The 20,285-nt window shown below is 40.9% G+C and overlaps 1 protein-coding gene across 46 annotated transcripts in view; it reads right to left on the bottom strand.

Annotated features, from left to right (window-relative positions):
• The window catches only part of PAM (peptidylglycine alpha-amidating monooxygenase), a 323,041-nt gene that overhangs the window by 98,635 nt on the left and 204,121 nt on the right, over nucleotides 1–20,285 (bottom strand). For all 46 annotated transcript variants that reach the window (XM_069590225.1, XM_069590236.1, XM_069590190.1 and 43 more), the window contains 2 exons: nucleotides 7,641–7,726; nucleotides 5,512–5,595 (listed from right to left, as the gene is read on the bottom strand). In XM_069590225.1, coding sequence (XP_069446326.1) covers nucleotides 5,512–5,595; nucleotides 7,641–7,726 — 170 coding nt within the window. The remainder of the gene's footprint in view (nucleotides 1–5,511; nucleotides 5,596–7,640; nucleotides 7,727–20,285) is intronic.

Below are 20,285 nucleotides of genomic sequence, written 5' to 3'. Positions count from 1 at the left end.
GGGCCAAAACATCTAGAAGAAAAGTGGCAAGTTTCTGCAACAATCTCAGGAGAATTTTCTCTGTTGGAATAAGACGTTATTTAGAAAAAATTTGGCAATGAAAAAACTAAAGAAAGAAAGAGGACCAGGAGGAATCTCTAGTTTCCGCTATTCTAATTTCCTTAAGGGCAGGGGACTTGGTCTTGTAGATTACCTCTGTACGACTGAGCTCCTGTGGGGAGCAGGAAGCGGGCCCCGCTAGGAAACCTCCACTGGCACTGTGACCAACATAAACACAGTTCTGCATCTAAATATAATAAGAAATGCTGACACCCTTGAAGAGTAACCCACATATTCTTTATATTATGGGTAACCAGGACAAAAGGTGGCCTTTAGGGGAATTTATCTCACCTTAAAGCCTGTTATAGAAACTATGAGAGCGGCCAACACGCATTGCTTACCAGATTGCTTCAGTCAGAAGCCATGATCCCACTTTACAGATGAGGAAAGCAGAGAGGTTTAGAAACTCGGTGAGGATAATAAAATGAGCAAGTGCCAAATGAGCAGGCCATCTGGTCTTAGAGTTTGATCACGTAACCAAAGACTATGCTTGTTCTAATGGGGTTACATTCTGTTTTCTACAGAACATAACTTTCTAAAAAAAAAAAAAAAATTAAAGCTTACATTAGAAAAAAAAAAAACTCATTCAAGCCTTCCAGAGCCCCATCCAGGCCCGCCCTGGCCTCCTAACGCCCCAATCTTTCTTCGTAAGGCTGGGGGCTTTGTCATGCACTCAAGCCCAGGACCCAAGTGAAAATCTGATCAGGTTACCACTGGGAAGCACACTGAGTGGTTTCAGAACAGCCCTAACAGGATCTGTGTGGTCCGGTCCCCACCTATCAGCCATCTCCTCATTTCTTGCCACTTGTCCCTTGGCATTTCACACTCCAGTAAGGCTGTTGCCAAGAGTTCCTGGTGGGCCTGAGGCTCCTCACCCCAAATCCATGCACACACTTTTACTCCATCTGGAACACATCTCCTCCCAGCCCCCACCTGACTGTAGGCTCCTGATTACCATGTCAGTTCAGTTTAGTTCAGTTGCTCAGTTGTGTCCAACTGTTTGAGACCCATGGACCGCAGCACGCCAAGCCTCCCTGTCCATCACCAGCTCCCAGAGTTTACTCAAATTCATGTCCATTGAGTCAGTGATGCCATCCAACCATCTCATCCTCTGTTGTCCCCTTCTCCTCCCACCTTCAATCTTTCCCAGCATCAGGGTCTTTTCCAATGAGTCAGCTCTTCACATGAGGTGGCCAAAGTATTGGAGTTTCAGTTTCAGCATCAGCCCTTCCAATGAACACCCAGGACTGATCTCCTCTAGGATGGACTGGTTGGGTCTCCTTGTAGACCAAGGGACTCTCAAGAGCCTTCTCCAACACCACAGTTCAAAAGCAGCAATTCTTCAGCACTCAGCTTTCTTCACAGTCCAACTCTCACAGCCATACATGACCACTGGAAAAACCATAGCCTCGACTAGACGGACCTTTGTTGTAAAGTAATGTCTCTGCTTTTTAATTTGCTGTCTAGGTTGGTCATAACTTTCCTTCCTAGGAGCAAGCGTCTTTTAGTTTCATGGCTGCAGTCCCCATCCGCAGTGTGAATCCTTGCAAAGGCTCCATCTTCTAAGAAGTCTTTCCCAGACACCATCCCCCTGCCCTTCCAGGCAGACCTGCCCGCTGGCCACCCCACAGCCCCTGTGTCTGGGATGCATTTCTACTTCTGCCTAAAAACATCCTGCTCCTGCGCTGGTCTCTCCTTCGAGAATGTACTAGACTCCTCGGGGCAGGAAGATCAGCATACCCCACACTAGCCCAGATCTGACATAAGACTGGCGTAGCATCTAATGAAGTTGGGCCCTTTTAACTGTTGCTTTTACAGCGTCACATTCTGCTCTACTTCTAAAACAAAAAACCAAACCAAAACAAATATTTCAGGCGATCCCGCAGATCAATCTTTCCCCACTACTAGACATCCCAATCCAAGACGCACCCAGCTGGCTTCAAGGCACGTTCTCCAACAAACATCAGAAGACATTTTACCTTCACTGTTGATGCATGATTAAAGACATGTCCTAGGCTTCCCAAGTCTCTAAAACCTTCCTTGTGTTGTAGCTCAGTCGGTAAAGAATCTGCCTGCAGTGCAGGAGACCGGGGTTCGATCCCTTGGGAAGATCCCCTGGAGAAGGAAATGGCAACCCACTCCAGTATCCTTTCCTGGAAAATCTCATGGACAGAGGAACCTGGTGGATTGCAGCCCATGGTGTCGCAAAGAGTCAGGCACGACTGAGCGACTAACACACACAGGCTTCCCAAGTCTCCAAGACCTTCCTTGTGTAGAAAAATGCTCATACGCTTAAACCAAACATTTTCTCACTTTTTGGCAGAGTGCAGTGATTTCCTTGTGGTGCTAATCTGCTTTTGATTTATAATTTATATCCTAAAAAATATCATTAATAGTTTTAACATAAAGTTTGAATCTTCACTAAGATGATTACGTATATATGTATACATATACAGAACATATATAATTCATTTTTAATTATTAAAAGATATGATGCTACAATTCCACTTCTAGATTCATCTGGCTAACTGTGAGATCACTATATAGAATCTTCTTAAAGTATAAGTCACTTCTTATAGTTAATCAGGCACATAGAGATTTACTTTAACACTTTAATTAGGAGGGTATGAGTAGAAGTATAGTGTGCTAACTGGCAGATACTTAACACAGTGTTTATATGAGAAGAATTTAAAAACATGAAGATAATCATAACATTGTAAAGGGAAAAAAATCACACAATCCTGTCTTTCAGCTTACTGATGGCTTCCTTTTATTCCCTGTTCCTTATAACCATTGAAAACATACAAGCATATTTATGGCTTTATGTAGTCTGTATAAAAATTTATGAGTTGCTATTTTTGTTGTTATACCATTTATTTAATTAGTCCCCTATTAAGGGTCTTTCATCAACTTTCCAGGTTTTCATATTACTAGTTAATGGTATATAAATAACTGTGGGTAGGTAGCTCCTTAGAAAACAAAACCAAAAAAATCCAACAAAACCCCTCCTTTAGTTGAAGACAGAAGCCTAGAGCAAGATTTTAATGTTTTATATAAAATGTATACAATATGATAAAGCTGCCTTCCAAAACACTGTACTAATTCACAGAGTTCCCCAAACTGTAGCATATTCATCTAAACCCTGGCAGCCCTGGGTTTTATAATTCAATCTGCACTCACACCCAATTAAGTATAAACGCAAAATGCTCCCTTGTTATTTTAGTGAGATTTGATATTTTCTCATGTTGTTTACTTGCTATTCTAAGCCATCCATGTATAGCTTAAGGCACAAGATAGTATCTAATGCTACTGACTGAATTACATGGGTGAAATTTTTTGTTTACATTTCTATTACATTATTATAAGATCTGTAAGTTATAGGACCAGTAATCTTTCTACCTCATATGTACTATCTCTTTGAAAAACGTTTCTCAGAAAAGTGAAAAATGAAAAACCAATATAAAAGTTTCCAGTCCCTTATAGTAAATAATGATGATATATTTATAAATTAAACATCAGTACTTTTTCATGATACCAAATTGAACATAAATTACAAAACAAAAGTAATTCTTCATCAGTAATAAGTTAAATTAAATTATTATAGTAATATGTTTTGAAAACTAGTATATGATGTATTTTCCCTTTGCCCTGGGGGTATCAGTGCAGTATCTATAAGGAAGTACTACGAAGTTCAGAGGAATTAGGCTGGAAGTCTAGAGTTCTATAGAGGATAGATTTGAGGTTGGAGGGCTGTGGGGTATGACCAACTACTCTAGTTGTGGTGATTGGGGAAAGCCCTCCCTATTTCTTTGGGAAAATAATAGTCTTGTCAATGCTTTGGAAGTCAGCAGTCTTAGAATCAGCCTGTTCCCCTGATACCCACATGGCAAATTTTAGAGCAGTAAATTTGTGTCTTTGTTCCTTAAACATGAACATTATTTATTCCTCTGTTTTCAACAAAACCTTGGCTCAGTGCTATAATTAACAACATAAGATTTTAGGTTCTGTTCCAAAAATGGAAAGCTATTTATATATAACTCACAGCATACTTTAAATATAAAACAGGTTTTACTTGGAAGTTAGGCTCATGAGCTGGTCCACAGGAGCTTGTTTAATTGATAATACATCTGATGGCAATACTAATTATAATTTTATTATATAAATTTATTCTTTCTAAAAATTTTAACTGAAGCACATAGTTGATTTAAATTTATTCTTTCCAACATCCTTTTCCAGAGGAAGACTGTATTTATTGTCCCAGCCCTGATGCTGAGAACCTGTGGACATCCTCACCACGGGGTGCTCGCTCAGCAAAGGCCTTCGGGGTGTTTCATAGGCGGAGGTGGACACAGTACTTCTACACTTCATTGATGGATAGAAAGCTAATGTATCCAGAGAGCAGAATGTATGAGGTTAGTTAGTAGAAACACAATGTTGAATTAGAGAACTCGAGAAAACACGTATGTCGGCAAGGCAAGCGGAAGGCTGACACGCCAAGAAGACTGCTTAATGTTTGCACTCCTGTGAACACCAAAGTGTGAACCTGGAATGCAGCTGGAGTTTGATTAAATGCAGCAGAAGGAGTGATAATTACGGTCTCGGCTGCCTTGGCAACAGGGCCCCATCCTCAGGTTAAAGAGTCTATGGTAAGAAAAGGAGCACTCGAGCAAAGTGCCTAGTCATACAGGTGGACCAACAAGAGTCCCAGGCAATATTCAGAAGCCTCTGTGGACGGGGAGGGGTCTGAACATCAGTGGAGTTGACAACAGATAAGAGACAAGTGTGGATTACAGACAGCACTGACGTGAACCCGCGTGTCTGAGAACTTCCCTGCCATCACGAAACCCAGTGACTCTCCAGTGACTTGCTTCTAGGAACAGAAATTAATTACCAGTCTCTATTCTTTCTAATGCTGCTGCTTAGAAGGAACCTCTTAGTAGGAAACAGTGGATAAGATAATACTCTGGAAAGGAAGAGAACCCTAAAGTCAGTGTAAGAGAAAGCACAGTAGGATGAATGAGAGAAAATGTGTGTAAGAGACTGTAACTTTCAAATAAAACTCATGTCTGGTGGCTCAAACGGTAAAGACTCTGCCTGCAATGCAGAGTTGCAGGGTTGGGAAGATCCCAAGGAGAAGGAAATAGCAACCCACTCCACTATTCCAGCCTGGAGGTCCCCAGTCCACAGAGCAGCAGAGTCAAACATGACTGAGTGACTGACTAACACTTTTCACTCCAATAGTCCCAAATTCCAGGACACAGAAGCAGCTTCTAGGCTGCACTAGACACTGTTTCCTAGTGGGAAGAGGGTATAGTTAATTCTTCATTTTATTACATAGGTAATAGTTAGTGCATATAGTCTAAACAATATAGTAATGAAAGTTGAGCTTAGTTTCAACATTTCAAAACTTACCTCTAAAAGCACTAATATCCCCATAGTGTACCTGGAGTACAAAGTATTTGCTTCCAGTCTCTCCTCCAACTCTGAATCCAACACCTGAAGATTTTCAAAAGAAGATAAATTTGTATTTTAGAAATGGAACTCTAAAATAGAGCTAGTCAAAGGTTGCTGATCTATGAAATCCAAATGGAAAGAAAATAGTATGTAACATATGCAACTAGATGAAAATAACAATAAACCAGCTGTTCAATGAAAATCTCTGATGTAATCTATTATTTCTCCTCAAAACTCTGACGGAAGTCTATTTGTAGTCTCTACTTCAGAACTAGTGTAATCACTTATACTTTAAGAGGACAACTCATTCATTTTTCAAGAAACAAAACAAAATAAAGAAAACGAAATTCTGTCCTTGCTGATTACGTAACAGACACGCACAAACCTATTATTTCACTTTGTTTTGCATATACTTATACACATTTTTGGGCTTCCCTGGTGGCTCAGCTGGTAAAGAAACAGACTGCAATGCAGGAGACCCCAGTTCGATTCCCAGGTTGGGAAGATCCCCTGGAGAAGGGAACGGCTACCTACTCCAGTGTTCTGGCCTGGAGAATTCCAAGGACAGAGAAGCCTGGTGGGCTACAGTCCATGGGGTCGCAAAGAGTTGGACAGGACTGAGTGACTCTCACTTACTTACATATCCATTTTTACTTTGATTGAATACAGGGAATTAGACTTCTTAAGATCATCTCAGGGGAATTGTTTTTTTCCCATGTGAAAACAAAAATATTTGTATTTTTGTGCAAAAATATCACTGAAGAAACCAACTACTTACTAGATTACAATGTCAATAAATTATTGGAATCTGAAGGGTTCTTAAGAGTCTTATTAGCAGAGTTTGCTAGTAAGCTAAAACAAAAACAAAAAACTCTGCAGAGAAAATATTTACAGATAGAGAGAAAAAAGTCTTACCTTCTCTGCTAATGTATCTTAAAAACATCAACAAATTTATGACAAACCTACCTATTAGTTTCTGAACTTTGTTTGGTAGTGGCTGCCTGGAAAACAGAGAAGGCAATGGCACCCCACTCCAGTACTCTTGCCTGGAAAATCCCATGGACAGAGGAGCCTGGTGGGCTGCAGTCCCTGGGGTCGCTAAGAGTTGGACACGACTGTGTGACTTGACTTTCACTTTTCACTTTCCTGCATTGGAGAAGGAAATGGCAACCCACTCCAGTGTTCTTGCCTGGAGAATCCCAGCGACGGGGGAGCCTGGTGGGCTGCCGTCTATGGGGTCACGCAGAGTCAGACATGACTGAAGCCACTTAGCAGCAGCAGCAGCAGCAGCAGCTTGAAAAAACTCTAGAGAAGATTCTAGCACTCATTTGAAGTAAAGCAAAACAGACATCAAAATGTAGGGCTGTAGAGAGGCTCAAGGCTCAAGCCTTACATGACAAGAGGAATTTAGGCAATATTTTGTACTAACTATAAATAGAAGGCAACCTTTAAAGCTGTCTAAAAAGATTTAAGAAATTAAAAATTAGTGCAGGCAGCAGTTAGGGAGGCACTGCAAGATGCTACCCCTCCATCCCTGAACCACGGCAGTCCTTCTGGTATCAGGACTGCACATTCACTCTGATCCTAAGAGAGATCTCAGTAACAAAGGGGACTCTGGTAAATCTCTCACATCCTGGATGCTATGAACAGTTTAGAGGGGAACTCAGAGAGCCAGCTGAGGTTTGGCATCACATTAAATAGCCAGGCTCCAGAACTGTTTAAAAAAAAAATCTGTTTGCTGAAATGGCGATTTACTTAATTCCTGGCTCTCCTGGCTCACGGAATGCTCCTGCTGTCAAGAACCAATGTGCCTCCGGCCAAAGGTGATTTGAGGTATACTCAGCTATTTTCTAATTCTATCTAAACTGTTGTGTGAGCAAATTACTTACCAAAGAGAGGCAGAGGAAGAATAACTACCTAAATGAAACCTATTCAATACAAAGCAGGTAGTAAGGGTACTTTTTTAGTGTGAAATTACAACACAGAACATGGCCAACAGCTGTTGGAAAGAACATATAACAAAAAATACTTTGGAATAAAAAACTAAGCAGCTTAATATAAGAATATCCAAGAGGCCTCAGGTTTACCTTTGGGGAGTCTCGTTGGGGGAGCATTTCTTGCCCAGGCATAGAGAATATTGGCTTTATCTGTACAGGTGCCTTCATCACAAAACCTGAAGAAGAAAACAAAGTAACTGTAAAGAAAGAGTCAGCTACTAAAATGCATAGATCTCTCCCCACGGGAGGAGCGGGGAGAGGAAGGTATTTGCAACTAAGGTCAAGAAAAGTACAATACACCATCATTATACACCATCAATACACCATCATCATAGCCACATCAGCTTTACGATCGTAATGAAGGCTGGAGCAAAGAACAGTTTTATATGTGAAAACAAGCACATATAAAGGAAAATTTGTTTGTTAGTCGCCCAATGTGAAACAGTCCTGTGAGGCAGATATATATTCAGTATGTCCATCCTTGGAATGTACTCGAGGTACTCAGGTAGAAAAGTAAGCATTACACGAAGAGTGTGTAAACCAAAGCTAACGCAGTGGAAATCTGGAACTGGACTTAAACAACATACGCACTTCCCATTCGGGGATCAGTGTAATTAATAGGCCTTTGGCCACAGTAACAAGCAGGACACAATGTCTACCCTTAGCAGGGGGAACGATGCAAGTACACCCCACCGACAGTTCTTGTGGCTTTTTCTAAAGTTTATGAATACTGGTTTTGCCATTTATAAATTGCTTCAAATCACTTAACCTTACAGAGCCTCAGTTTTCTGTCTTGTGAAACAGGGATCGTTATACTTACCCCAGAATTGTTCTGTAAATCAAATGATACATAAATGAAAGTACTTCATAAACCTCAAAGCACTATACCAGGGTAATGCATTACTTAATAAAACATTCACTTATCTAAAGACACTTTTGAGAGACAGCATTGCATGGTCAAAGAAGCACAGGCAGAAAGATGTATCTGGAGCTGAATCCCACAGCCTCCCCGTAAAAGGCATGTACCCGGGACACGCGCACCAGCCCTCAAAGGCCTGGTTTCTGCGTGGAAACCTCCCTGATGCGCTGTGGCGGTGACACGTGTAAGACACCCAGCGCAGTAACCAGCACGTTGGTATCTATCTGGGAGATCCAATTTCACAAATGGCAGGCTGTTTGACTCCAAACCACACATTTTTTCCCCATGACATGACATCTCTTAGTTGGTTCTGTTATATAATTTGACTTGTTCAAAACACTGTTACGTGATACTTTCATGTTGCTTTTATAGATTTGTGTCTTGAGAAACTGGCACCAAGCAAGGTCAGAGTCAGGAATTTAGGCAGATCCGAGGACTGTCAAGGACAAGGACGAGGAAAATGCTTCTTGGCTGGGAGGCTGGCTCACACAGGAGAAAAACTGCACTGCCTATGGCCTGGAAGGGAAGTGAAGGTTTCCTAAACAGGTTAGAAACTAAGCCTAGAATCCCAGAGAACACCCAAGCCATCCTCAGTGGCTGAGATTCCTAATGTGCTTCCTGCTTACAGCCAGAAGTGGGGGCAGAGGACAGGCAGTACATGCAGACGACTGTTACTTGTCTGAATCAAGGCCACAGAACCAGGACGTCTCCATAAGGCTATGTTGAACAAATGTTCTTGCGTCTCTAAATCAGGCTGCAGAAAGAAACTGGGTGACGTGCAGTGTAAAACACGTCCACCAGTGGTTTCTTACTGTTCACTGTCAAGAACAATATACTTATGATGAAGCAGCCTCACCACGTGAGACGTGCATTGGAACAAGTGTCTGTGACAGCCTTGTGCCAACTGTGCTAAAATGCTTGGGGTGTTGGATGGTACCCAAGAGCAGAATTTCCCTCCGTGGCCTCACGCTATAATAGATTAAGAAATGAGATTGTCAGATGTGGTGTACTTGGTATTTCACTGCTGGGAGCTACTAAAATTTAAAGATCTGCATGGCAATTTTCACAGTTTTCAAGAAAGGTCATAAATATGCAAGTGCCTAACATCCATGTGATGCTAGTCTCAGGTTAAACAAGATAATTGTTTCCTCTGATATGAAAGTCAGGTCAGTGTATGACTAGAAAGAACTAGAATGAAATATACCAGAAAAAACTGGTTTAGTAAAGTTTTCTAAGCGAAGTCAAAGATATCTAAGCTATGTGTTTGATTAAAGTCATTTGCTGGCATAAATTCTTTCACATGCTTCCCAAAAATAACACCAAAATTAAAATTAACATTGTAGCATAACACAGGAGGCTTTTATGATCTGGGCCCTTGTTATATCAGCGGCGGGGGTGTGGGGGGTGTGGGGGGGAAACAAAACCCTTTTCAGTCATGCCAAGTTTCTGGTAGTTTCTAATCTCTCTCCCCCACTGTTCTCTCTTCTGGGAAAACCCCTTCCCCAACTCTCTGCCTAACAATCTTGTACTCATTTTCTCATCCAAGATTCAATTAAACTATTCCTCCTCAAGGACACTTCCGCTGATGAGAATCCCGCCAACTTGCATTCTTTAAGGACAGCAGGCCTCCTAAGTATCTGCTTGCTTATCTCCTCTCCAACCAGACTGTGTAGACTTTGAGGTTTTGTTCCTCTCTGTCACCCTGTACTCCCAGCACCTGCAGCCTTGCAAGGCATTTAGTAAATATTCACAAAATGTCTGGAGAATTTCATTTCTAAGTCAATTTTTAACTTTTTATATACAAACACATAGATCATTGAATTGGCCTAAGTTTTATTGTATTGTCAAGTATAACATTTAAAAAATCTTTAGTTGAAAAGTTAACTAAGATATGAAAAAGCAATTTTGAATTATCATCTGCCTGGTATTTTGTACCAAGCAGCTCATACTCTCATAAGAACATTCCAGGTAGGTTATACTTTACAGCTGAAAAAGCTCAGAGAGTTTAAGTAACTGTCAAAAGGTCACACAGCTACATCATGACTCAAAGCTCTGTCTGTCACCCTCCTTTATATCTCTAGTTATGAGACTGACTTATGCGCAGAGACTTCATGGTATTATAAAGATCAGCTTTGATGATTACTATCGTACCCGAACTAAGTTGCAATTTGAGTATGTAATCCTGACATCGATTTTAGATAAAATAAATTCTTCTGACTTGTTTGCAAAATGACAATGATTTTATATTTCATGGTCTTTTCAGGTCTGGTAAAAGAAGAGCTCCAAAAGCAAACTTTGATTTGAGTTTAAAATCCTATTTTATGATTTTTTAAAAATTATATATAATTCAAGGTTGAGTAAAGAATGTCTCACTGGAGGGCTTGGGGACAGTGAAATTCATTCTAAAACTTAATGTGTGAGAGGACTAAGTGAAGAGGAAAAACAAGAGGCCAAGAGAAATGAGCCCTGCAATGGATAACATAAAAGAGTAACAGAACGTTTGGATAAACTCTGCACCTTTTCATGGTCAAATTTACATTTCTCATTTTAAATGAAAACAGTTATCACACTTTCTCTACATATTAATAAAATGACCAACAAGATAAAGATAGTATTGCATATGTGGACTTTCCAAAAAGGGTCCTATAAAACTAGTGAGAATTTTTACAATTCTTATTAAGAAGAAGAAGGGTATTAAGGTTAGGAAGCAAAGTAACCCTTGATCAATGGCTGCTGTAATTTCAGGCCTCATCGACCAGGTTTCTTATTCTTATAATTCTAGGGGCTTCTCCTAAAGGCGCCTCTAGATTAGACCAATTAATTGTAAAAAGATTCTCATAGCTCCCTAGTGGTTTCTTAGTATTCATAGGAAAAATGATAAGAATTAACATTTGAAAATAAAACTACTCTGGATTCTTGGATCTTTGCTGTAGAACTTTTTCACCTCTAATCCATGGGGAACCATTCAGATGGCATGAATATTTCCAGACTATGCCAAGCTCTGAAAAGTGCTAGCCTGTCATCTTGAATTATACTAATAAAGCACAAATGACTGTTAAAGTACTCCTCTGGTTCTATCTGTTAAACGCTAGTTAAAATCCAAGGTTATTTAGGGAAAATCAGAACTGATAAATCATTTCTACCTTTGTCTGAAAAAAAATTTTTTTAACACAATTGTCATGCCCTAAAGTTAAGTCTGTATGGTCTTCAATTTCAATTTCAATGCATTAAGTATTAAAGAGAATCACAGGAAAATGAATCCAAAGTTAGAAGCTTCTTTAAGAAACACTTATAAAATCAATGATATGATATCAAAGACATATATGATATGTCTTTATTTTTCAAAACTGCATCCAGCATGAATCAGGAATTCAATTTCATCAACTGCTTTATAAACCCACAGCACATACTTCCCAATTAAGACAAATCCTATGTGAATTTTAGTGCAATGGATATACGTCAACCAGGGAATCCCCCAGGTGGCTCAGATGGTAATGAATCTGCCTGCAATGCAGGGTATACATTAACACAGTAATTAGAAGGATGCCTGCATGCCTGCTCATTGTGTGTGACTGTTTGTGACCCTATGGACTGTAGCCCATAGGGCTCCTCTGTCTATGGGATTCTCCAGGCAAGATTACTGGAATGGGTTGCCATGCCCTCCTCCAAGGGATCTTCCTGACCCAGGGATTGAACCCGAGTCTCTTACCTATGCTGCACTGGCAAGTGGGTTCTTTACCACTAGCACCACCTGGGAAGCCCAGTAGGAAGGATAATTCTCAGAAGGTAAAGAATCCGCCTGCAATAGGGAGACCTGGATTCAACCCTTGGGATGGGAAGATCCCCTGGAGAAGGAAATGGCAACCCACCCCAGTACTCTTGCCTAGAGAATTCCGTGGACAGAGGACCAGTATTCTTGCCTGGAGAATCCAATGGACAGGGGAGCCACGGTCCACAGGGTTGCAAAGAGTTGGACACGACTGAGCAACTGACACTTTCATTTTAATGCAGAAGCTAAATAGAAGCAATATTTAAAAGGAACCAGTCTGAAAAATAGCATCACAATATCCAGGCATCACCCTCACTCCCCACTCTGACCCTACCCCTCTCTATCATCAGATTAGAGAGGCTATAAAGTCTACAAGAGCAGAAGTATAAGTGTTTTATTCACATCAAATTCTCAGTGCCTAAGAATGCCCTTGATACATAGTGGGTGGTTAACAAATATCATATTAATAAATGAGTAATGATAATAGTTACCACTTTTTAAGTACTTCTATGTGCCAGGCACTGAACCAGCCATATTACTTACACCCCCTCCCTTACTCTTCCTGTTGGCCCAAGCAGGCAGGATTAGTAGCCCCATTTTATAGACGAGGAAACAGACCAATGTTTATCACACCTAGCAAGTAGGAGAATTGAGATTTGAACCCAAGATGCTCTCATTTCAAAGTTCCAGCTCTATATTAAATGTAACTGTACTGTGCTTTATTTTTTTGGGCTCCAAAATCACTGCAGATGGTGACTGCAGCCATGAAATTAAAAGACGCTTGCTCTTTGGAAGAAAAGCCATGACAAACCTAGACAGCACATTACAAAGCAGAGCTATTACTCTGCCAACAAACGTCCGTCTAGTCAAAGCTACGGTTTTCCCCAGGAGTCATGTATGGATGTGACAGTTGGACCATAAAGAAGGCTGAGCACTAAAGAATTGATGCTTTTGAACTGTGGTGTTGGAGAAGACTCTTGAGAGTCTCTTGGACAGAAAGGAGATCAAACCAGTCCAATCCTGAAGAAAATCAATCCTGAGTATCCAGTGGAGGGACTGATGCTGAGGCTGAAGCTCCAATACTTTGGCCACCTGATGGAGGGCCAAAGTAGCTGACTCATTGGAAAAGACCCTGATGTTGGGAAAGATTGAGGGCAGGAGGAGAAGGGGATGACAGAGGATGAGATGGTTGGATGGCATCACTGACTCAATGGACATGAGTTTGAGCATGCTCCAGGACATAGTGAAAGACAAGGAAGCCTGGCGTGCTGCAGGCCACGGGGTGGCAAAGAGTCAGACACGACTGAGCGACTGAACAACAACATAACACTGCTACCCTAGTGACTATAAACAATCATCTTGTGAAAACATACTAATGTTTTAAATCACATGATGTTAGTTTCTGTTGAAACTATCAAGATGGTTACAACCATGCCATTCCATTTTATTAAAACTGACACTAGTCCACTAAGAAGTGACCAGTTGTTAAGGAACTGCTATCGACACCTCTAACACAGGCACCTAAAAAGTAGCCGAGGAATATGATTACTGGTGACTAGAACTTAGAGCAAGATGCCAACTATATTTTAATGAAGATTCTTTATACTATTCGGATGTGCAAAATAACATGAATCTATTAAAATCTTAAAGTAGAAAAAGGAAATGGATGCAATTAATTTTAGCCTAGCAGTAACTTATGTCTGGAGAAGGCAGTGGCAACCCACTCCAGTACTCTTGCCTGGAAAATCCCATGGACGGAGGAGCCTGGTGGGCTGCAGTCCATGGGGTCACTAAGAGTCGGACATGACTGAGCAACTTGACTTTCACTTTTCACTTTCATGCATTGGAGAAGGAAATGGCAACCCACTCCAGTGTTCTTGTCTGGAGAATCCCAGGGATAGGGAGCCTGGTGGGCTGCAGTCAATGGGGTCACACAGAGTCAGATACAACTGAAGCAACTTAGCAGCAGCAGCAGCAACTTATGTCTAACTTTGCTGCTACAATCAAAGACACATTTTATAGTGCTTAGAACAAGGATGGCACAGATTTTGAAGACTGTTATTTTTATTTATACTGACAATATATTATGTATGTTAAACTTTAGAAGCTACACTATGGCAAAAGAAACAAAGAGGGGCACCTGGTGAATCTTGCTGTATAGCCTATAGATGACAAGTAGCTAGGATGCGGAGAGGCTGCCTAATGTCAGCATAGGCAAATACCACCCTCAACCAAAAAATCATTATCATCATAAGGGAGGCAACAAAGCTGTATACTTATCTGGGAAGTAACATCCCCCTAAAAAAGAAACCAGTCATTTAAATGAGTAACCAAGCAGGGTGTCTCACATACAGCCTTCTCTCTATGTATATTTGTATTTAGCTACTTTTCTTTCTCCCCTCATCAGCATCTGTAACCTTGTGGAGACAGTGGCATTTAAAAAAAACACAGCAGGTGGTTAATAAATAGAAGCAGTTGAAAGGAATTCAAGCTAAAGCTTCATAGGATGGTAAAGCGCTACCGCTTCAGCGAGAATGAGTCCACGTTAGAACAGCTGGAAACAGCCTCATTTAACCAGCCGGAATTCTTCTTTCCAAAAGAGATTTAACAACCTGTAGAAGCACCCTTAGATTTGTAAAGTGTAGCTGGTCATAAGCGTCATTAGAAAGTTTTCAAATCCAATATTAATTCCTAAGACTGAAAACAATCATTTTAACTCAACATAGATGATCATGTCAAAGTACAAGGCGCAATACAGAAGAAGCCCCTTTACTTTAATCACCCAATATTGTGAACACACAATCTTGGGATCTGCAGTCACAAATTGTCTTGAGCCCTAAGTCCTGTGCTTAGTTCAATTCAGTTGCTCAGTCATGTCCGACTCTTTGCAACTCCATGGACTGCAGCACGCCAGGCTTCCTTGTCCATCATGAACTCCCAGAGCTTACTCAAACTCATGTCCATTGAGTCAGTGACGTCATCCAACCATCTCATCCTCTGTCATCCCCTTCTCCTCACCCCTTCAATCTTTCCCAGCATCAGGGTCTTTTCTAATGAATCAGCTCTTCACATCAGGTGGCCAAACTATGGGAGTTTCAGTTTCAGCATCAGTCCGTCCAGTGAATATTCAGGACCGATTTCCTTTAGGATGGACAGGTTGGATCTCTTTGCAGTCCAAGGGACTCTCAAGAGTCTTCTCCAACACCACAGTTCAAAAGCATCAATTCTTCAGTGCTCAGCTTTCTTTACAGTCCAACTCACACATCCATACATGACTCCTGGAAAAACCATGGCTTTGACTAGATGGATTGAATAGATACATAGAATTTCCAAGATCTAAAATTTACCATATTTTCATGGAGAGTGGGAATACATCTTTTAATATCTAAACTACCTAGTTTTCAGCACCTCTTTTTCTGACCTCATTTTCACTTACTGACCTCTAAAAGCCCCAGACAGTATCTGCTCAGTTATGGCTCCAAATCAGCCAACAAGTCTGGGGAGCTTGGAACTGCTGCACTTTGACCTAAGCCTGCAAGTACAAATGTGGTCCAGCCAATCGAGCTCTTGCTCTGCTTACTCGTCCTGGGGCCATTACTCCCCCTTGGTCCCTAGATGCAGCTGTCTCCTCCTTTAAAAGTCTAGGAAGGAAGGGATGAGAGTTCCCTCTAATAGGTACTGCTGCCTTCCTGCCATGGGCCAGCAGAGCGGCTGCTTTTCCATCAGCTGGTTATGTGCATCCTCAAGAGGTATGTTAATTTACAATTGAGCACCAGGCCCACTCTAACTATAAAGGGACCACCCCACAGTATATTAAAAGGTTCACATCAATGTATGCAATTTAAATGCACATGCATATAATTAACTAGACACATTACCAGTGTGAGCTGCTAATTTGGAATGAGACACAAAAGACTGAAATATGTGCAGAGGAAAAAAAAAACAAACTTTAAAATGACTACATAATGAAAACTGCTTCATGCTGTGTCTACTGTTTTCATGTAAACTTAATACAACTGTAAATATATTTTAATGAACAGTAGAAAGAGGCAATTACAGAGAGCAAAGGAGGGCAGCACCACAGTGAAACATCATCAGAATGGCTCTTGGCCCTCATATTAAAAGTGCTGCCTGAAGACAGGGGGTGAATTATGACTTCATAATTTCCGGGGGAAAATGTTTATTACACACACACCTATTTGCCAACTTGCTGGCAGTGAAAATAAAACACTAGCGTGAAAGCAGGGGGAAATCCTAGCTAACAAACAGAGAAGAGAGGAGATCTGAACTTGATGTTTTGGGCATCAACAAAAAAAACGAATCACAGGGAATCCACCATACAACAGTGTGAATCAGCCATAAATATACATTTGTCCCCTCCCTCTTTGAACCTCTCTTCCACCTCTCCCCCCTGTGCACCCCTCTAGGGTGTCACAGAGCACCAGGATGAACTCCTTTGTGTTATCAGCAACTTCTTGTTAGCTATCTATTTTACATATATGGTAACGCACATGTTTCAGTGTCCCTCTCTCAATTCACCCTAACCCTAAAGAAAAGTGAAAGTGTTAGTCACTTAGTCCTGTCTGACTCTTGGCAACCCCACAGACTGTGGCCCACCAAGCTTCTCTGTCCATGGAATTCTGTAGGCAAGAATACTAGAGTGGGTAACCATTCCTTTTTCCAGGGAATCTTAAGGCAGGGATCAAACCCAGGTCTCCTGCATTGCAGGCAGATTCTTTACCATCTGAGCCACCAGGAAGCCCTAATACAACAATGTAAAGCAATTATCTTCCAATTAAAAATAAACTTCATATAAAATAAAGAGAAATGTAACACATAAAACTTAAAGAAATAGAACAACTGGAGTTCTTTATTAAACTTAGAACCATGAGGAAATTAAACAGTTTAACAGGGCTCAAGGTAAAGAAGGTGGTCTAAGACACTGTGTAAAACACTAATTTTTGCTATAACCCCTCCAGCTGGACTCAATCCTAGCACTCCTTTTCACATTTTTTCTCTTTATATAATTTTATATGTGACAGAATAAAGAAACACATTTTTAAATTAATGAAATTAACCAAACTAAATGGAACAAAATATTTTTTCCAAACCGTAAAAATAAATTATTTTTATAAGTTGAAAAAGTAGTGACCCTAAGAAATCAATGGAAAATATTCTTGGAGCCAAACTGAGGTTTACAACCCAGAAAGCAGTCTCTGAGAACTGCTTGGGAACGGTAGGTGGGGAGGTCAGTACATACGTGCTTTTGCTGCAGGGAGTGTGTGCAACCAAGCACACAACTCAGGACAAGGTTGCTGCTAGTTGTGAGGAACAGACATCTTAGTTAATGCTATAAATGCTTTTCTAAGTATGGGAGGATGCAAGAAACTGAGTCATAAAGTTCCCTCCTCCCCAAAATGTCTATCTGAGGGCCAGTTGTGCCAGTTTGCCCAGAGCACAAGGGGCCTTCGCCTGGGGTCCTGACTTCGCAAGGGTCTTGACCCTTCACAAGGGTCCTGACCTTCACCCTGAATTCCTGGCGTCCTGACTTCGCAAGGGTCCCAACCTTTCACAAGGGTCCTGACTTTCACCCTGAATTCCTGGGGTCCTGACTTTGCAAGGGTCCCGACCATTCACAAGGGTCCTGACTTTCGCCCTGAATTCCTGGGGTCCTGACTTTGCAAGGGTCCCAACCATTCACAAGGGTCCTGACTTTCGCCCTGAATTCCTTTCAGGGTGTACTGCAGGGGAGTGACTGCAATGGCCAATGACTTGAATCCCGTAGAACTAGATGGTGGGCAATATTCTTTATTTTACAAGCCCTCCTCTTTCAGTCCTAATTTGCACCAAGGTTTGGGAGGCATTCTGTGACCGGTTTGTCCCATGATGCTCAGAACGTTCATTCCCAGATCAGGAAAACATTTTCTTGATAACAAGAAACATTTTCTTGAAAACATTTTCTCAAGGTGCTATTACTGGGCCTCACCCTGCAACCCACAGCCCAGAGCCTCTGGCCCATCTGTCTTCCTAGTCTGTTACAGTCCAGGAAACGGTTTTCTCTTGTCGCTTCTTCCCATATCTAGAATGACACTATTACAATCATTGATCTTACAGGTCTATATATTTGATGAATGGTTTCAAGTTGTCTAATCATCATTAGTTTTATCTGAGGCTCAGGCACATATCTGGAAGGGTAATGAACAACTACCTTGTAAAACAGGCAGAACACAAATAATATTGCTAGTGACATAGATAAGGTTCGTAAGTAAGTATTTCAGGATTTCCATTAGGTATAGGCCCAGCATCTCCCAGACTGTCTGACCATCAGTTCTATACCAATCTCTGTCTTTAAGGGAAATGATATATTGGCATTGGACATAAAGTTCACCAAAGATGTCTGCAGGTACATGGTGGGTTGTGGGTCATTGTGAGCCCTGATGGGACTGAGAAAGGAAAGTTATTTTCTAAAGAAGTACATGACAACTGCCAGGAGAAGAAAAACTAGTCTTTACCCCTGACCAGGTATTTTAATCCCAATTTCAACGGGGGAGGTCTGATTAATACACAAGCAGGTGTACAATGCACACTAGAGTGGAGGGGGGAGACCAAAGGGCCCAGAAAACAAACAATTGTTTACATTTTCCTTCTCTTGCCTTAAAAGGTGGATTTTTAATCTCATCATGGTATTAAATATCCTCTTCACTTTATCTTCTTTCACTAAAACAGTTTTGTATTCTCAAAATGATTTCCTCAGAGTGTGAATGAGTTCTTGATATTCTTACACATTAAAAACCACTGCTGGTATCATAACCAAAAATATATGTGAAAGTTTGGGAATCTTCATTTAAGTACTGTCTATATCTTGGAGCAACTGAAGAATAGATTTGCAACTGTAAAATGAGTGTGATAAATTCCATGACTCAGACAATGCAGAAAAACAATGCAAGGCTTTTGCCACTGATAGATTTTTGTTATTAGAATTATAATTCAGGTGGGAGGATAAGACGCTAAGCAGTTGGAAAATATCTGCTGACTGTCTGAGCCTGAGGGGCATCAGGGGTAGGGTGTAGGGGATGTTTCTGTGAAGCAACTGAAAAGTTCAGCTGTGAGCTCTAATGCACTAAATGGTAGTGTTAGTCGCTCAGCCATGTCCGATTCTTTTCGACCTCACAGACTGTAGCCCACCAGCCTCTTCTGACCATGGGATTCTCCAGGCAAAAATGCTGGAGTGGGTTGCCATTCCCTTCTCCAGGGGCTCTTCCCAACTCAGGGGTCAAACTGGGGGTTTCCTGCATTGCAAGCAGATTCTTTACCATCTGAGTCACCAGGCAAGCCAAAAAGATGCGTGGATTTTGCCAAATATTGGGGGATAAAAAGTCTACCTCATTTTTAAATGGAGAATAGGGCTAGACTGAGAAAGCCAAAGTCACTAAACAGTTTTATTTAAAGTACATTTCCTAGCTTGCATATTGAACAGAGCCTACATTTATGAAGTGAAAAAAATCCTACTTTTAAATGCTAGATGAACACTTTGAGCTGGTTAAAAGCATCAATTATTGTCCATGATATATGGTTAGAACGTCAATTATAACTAACCTATAGATTCACAGGGAATATGGGCTGCAAGACAGATTTTAAAAGTCCATTTGAAATGATGTGGGTATAATGCTGTTAAGAATTCTAATTACTCAGTGATGCAACTCAATGGCAAAACACAGTGGCCTGCCTGCTTGAGATGAGTCAACCGGTATGACTCATTCATGTCTCCAACTCCTGATACTGATGCCTTCCCAATCTGACTCAGTATTTGCATGCAATTTATATTCATAGAATTATGAAAGTTTAGAGCACAGAGGAATTCTGCAAATGATCTAGTGTCAGTCCCTTGCTACAGTGAAAAAATCAAGGCCAGCCCACATGGAATAAATAATTTACCAACAGAGTCTAGATAGTTCATTACACATTTACTCTACATGATGCCTTTCAAGTAATAATTTTAGCAAACAAACAAACAAAAAAATACTGCAGCAATTACTTTTCTCAAAAT

The sequence above is a fragment of the Ovis canadensis genome, chromosome 5 (genome assembly GCF_042477335.2).
Source record: "Ovis canadensis isolate MfBH-ARS-UI-01 breed Bighorn chromosome 5, ARS-UI_OviCan_v2, whole genome shotgun sequence".
Classification (NCBI taxonomy): Eukaryota; Metazoa; Chordata; class Mammalia; order Artiodactyla; family Bovidae; genus Ovis; species Ovis canadensis.
The sequence above is the reverse complement of the archived record's forward strand: the minus strand, read 5'-3'. Positions and strand labels throughout refer to the sequence as shown.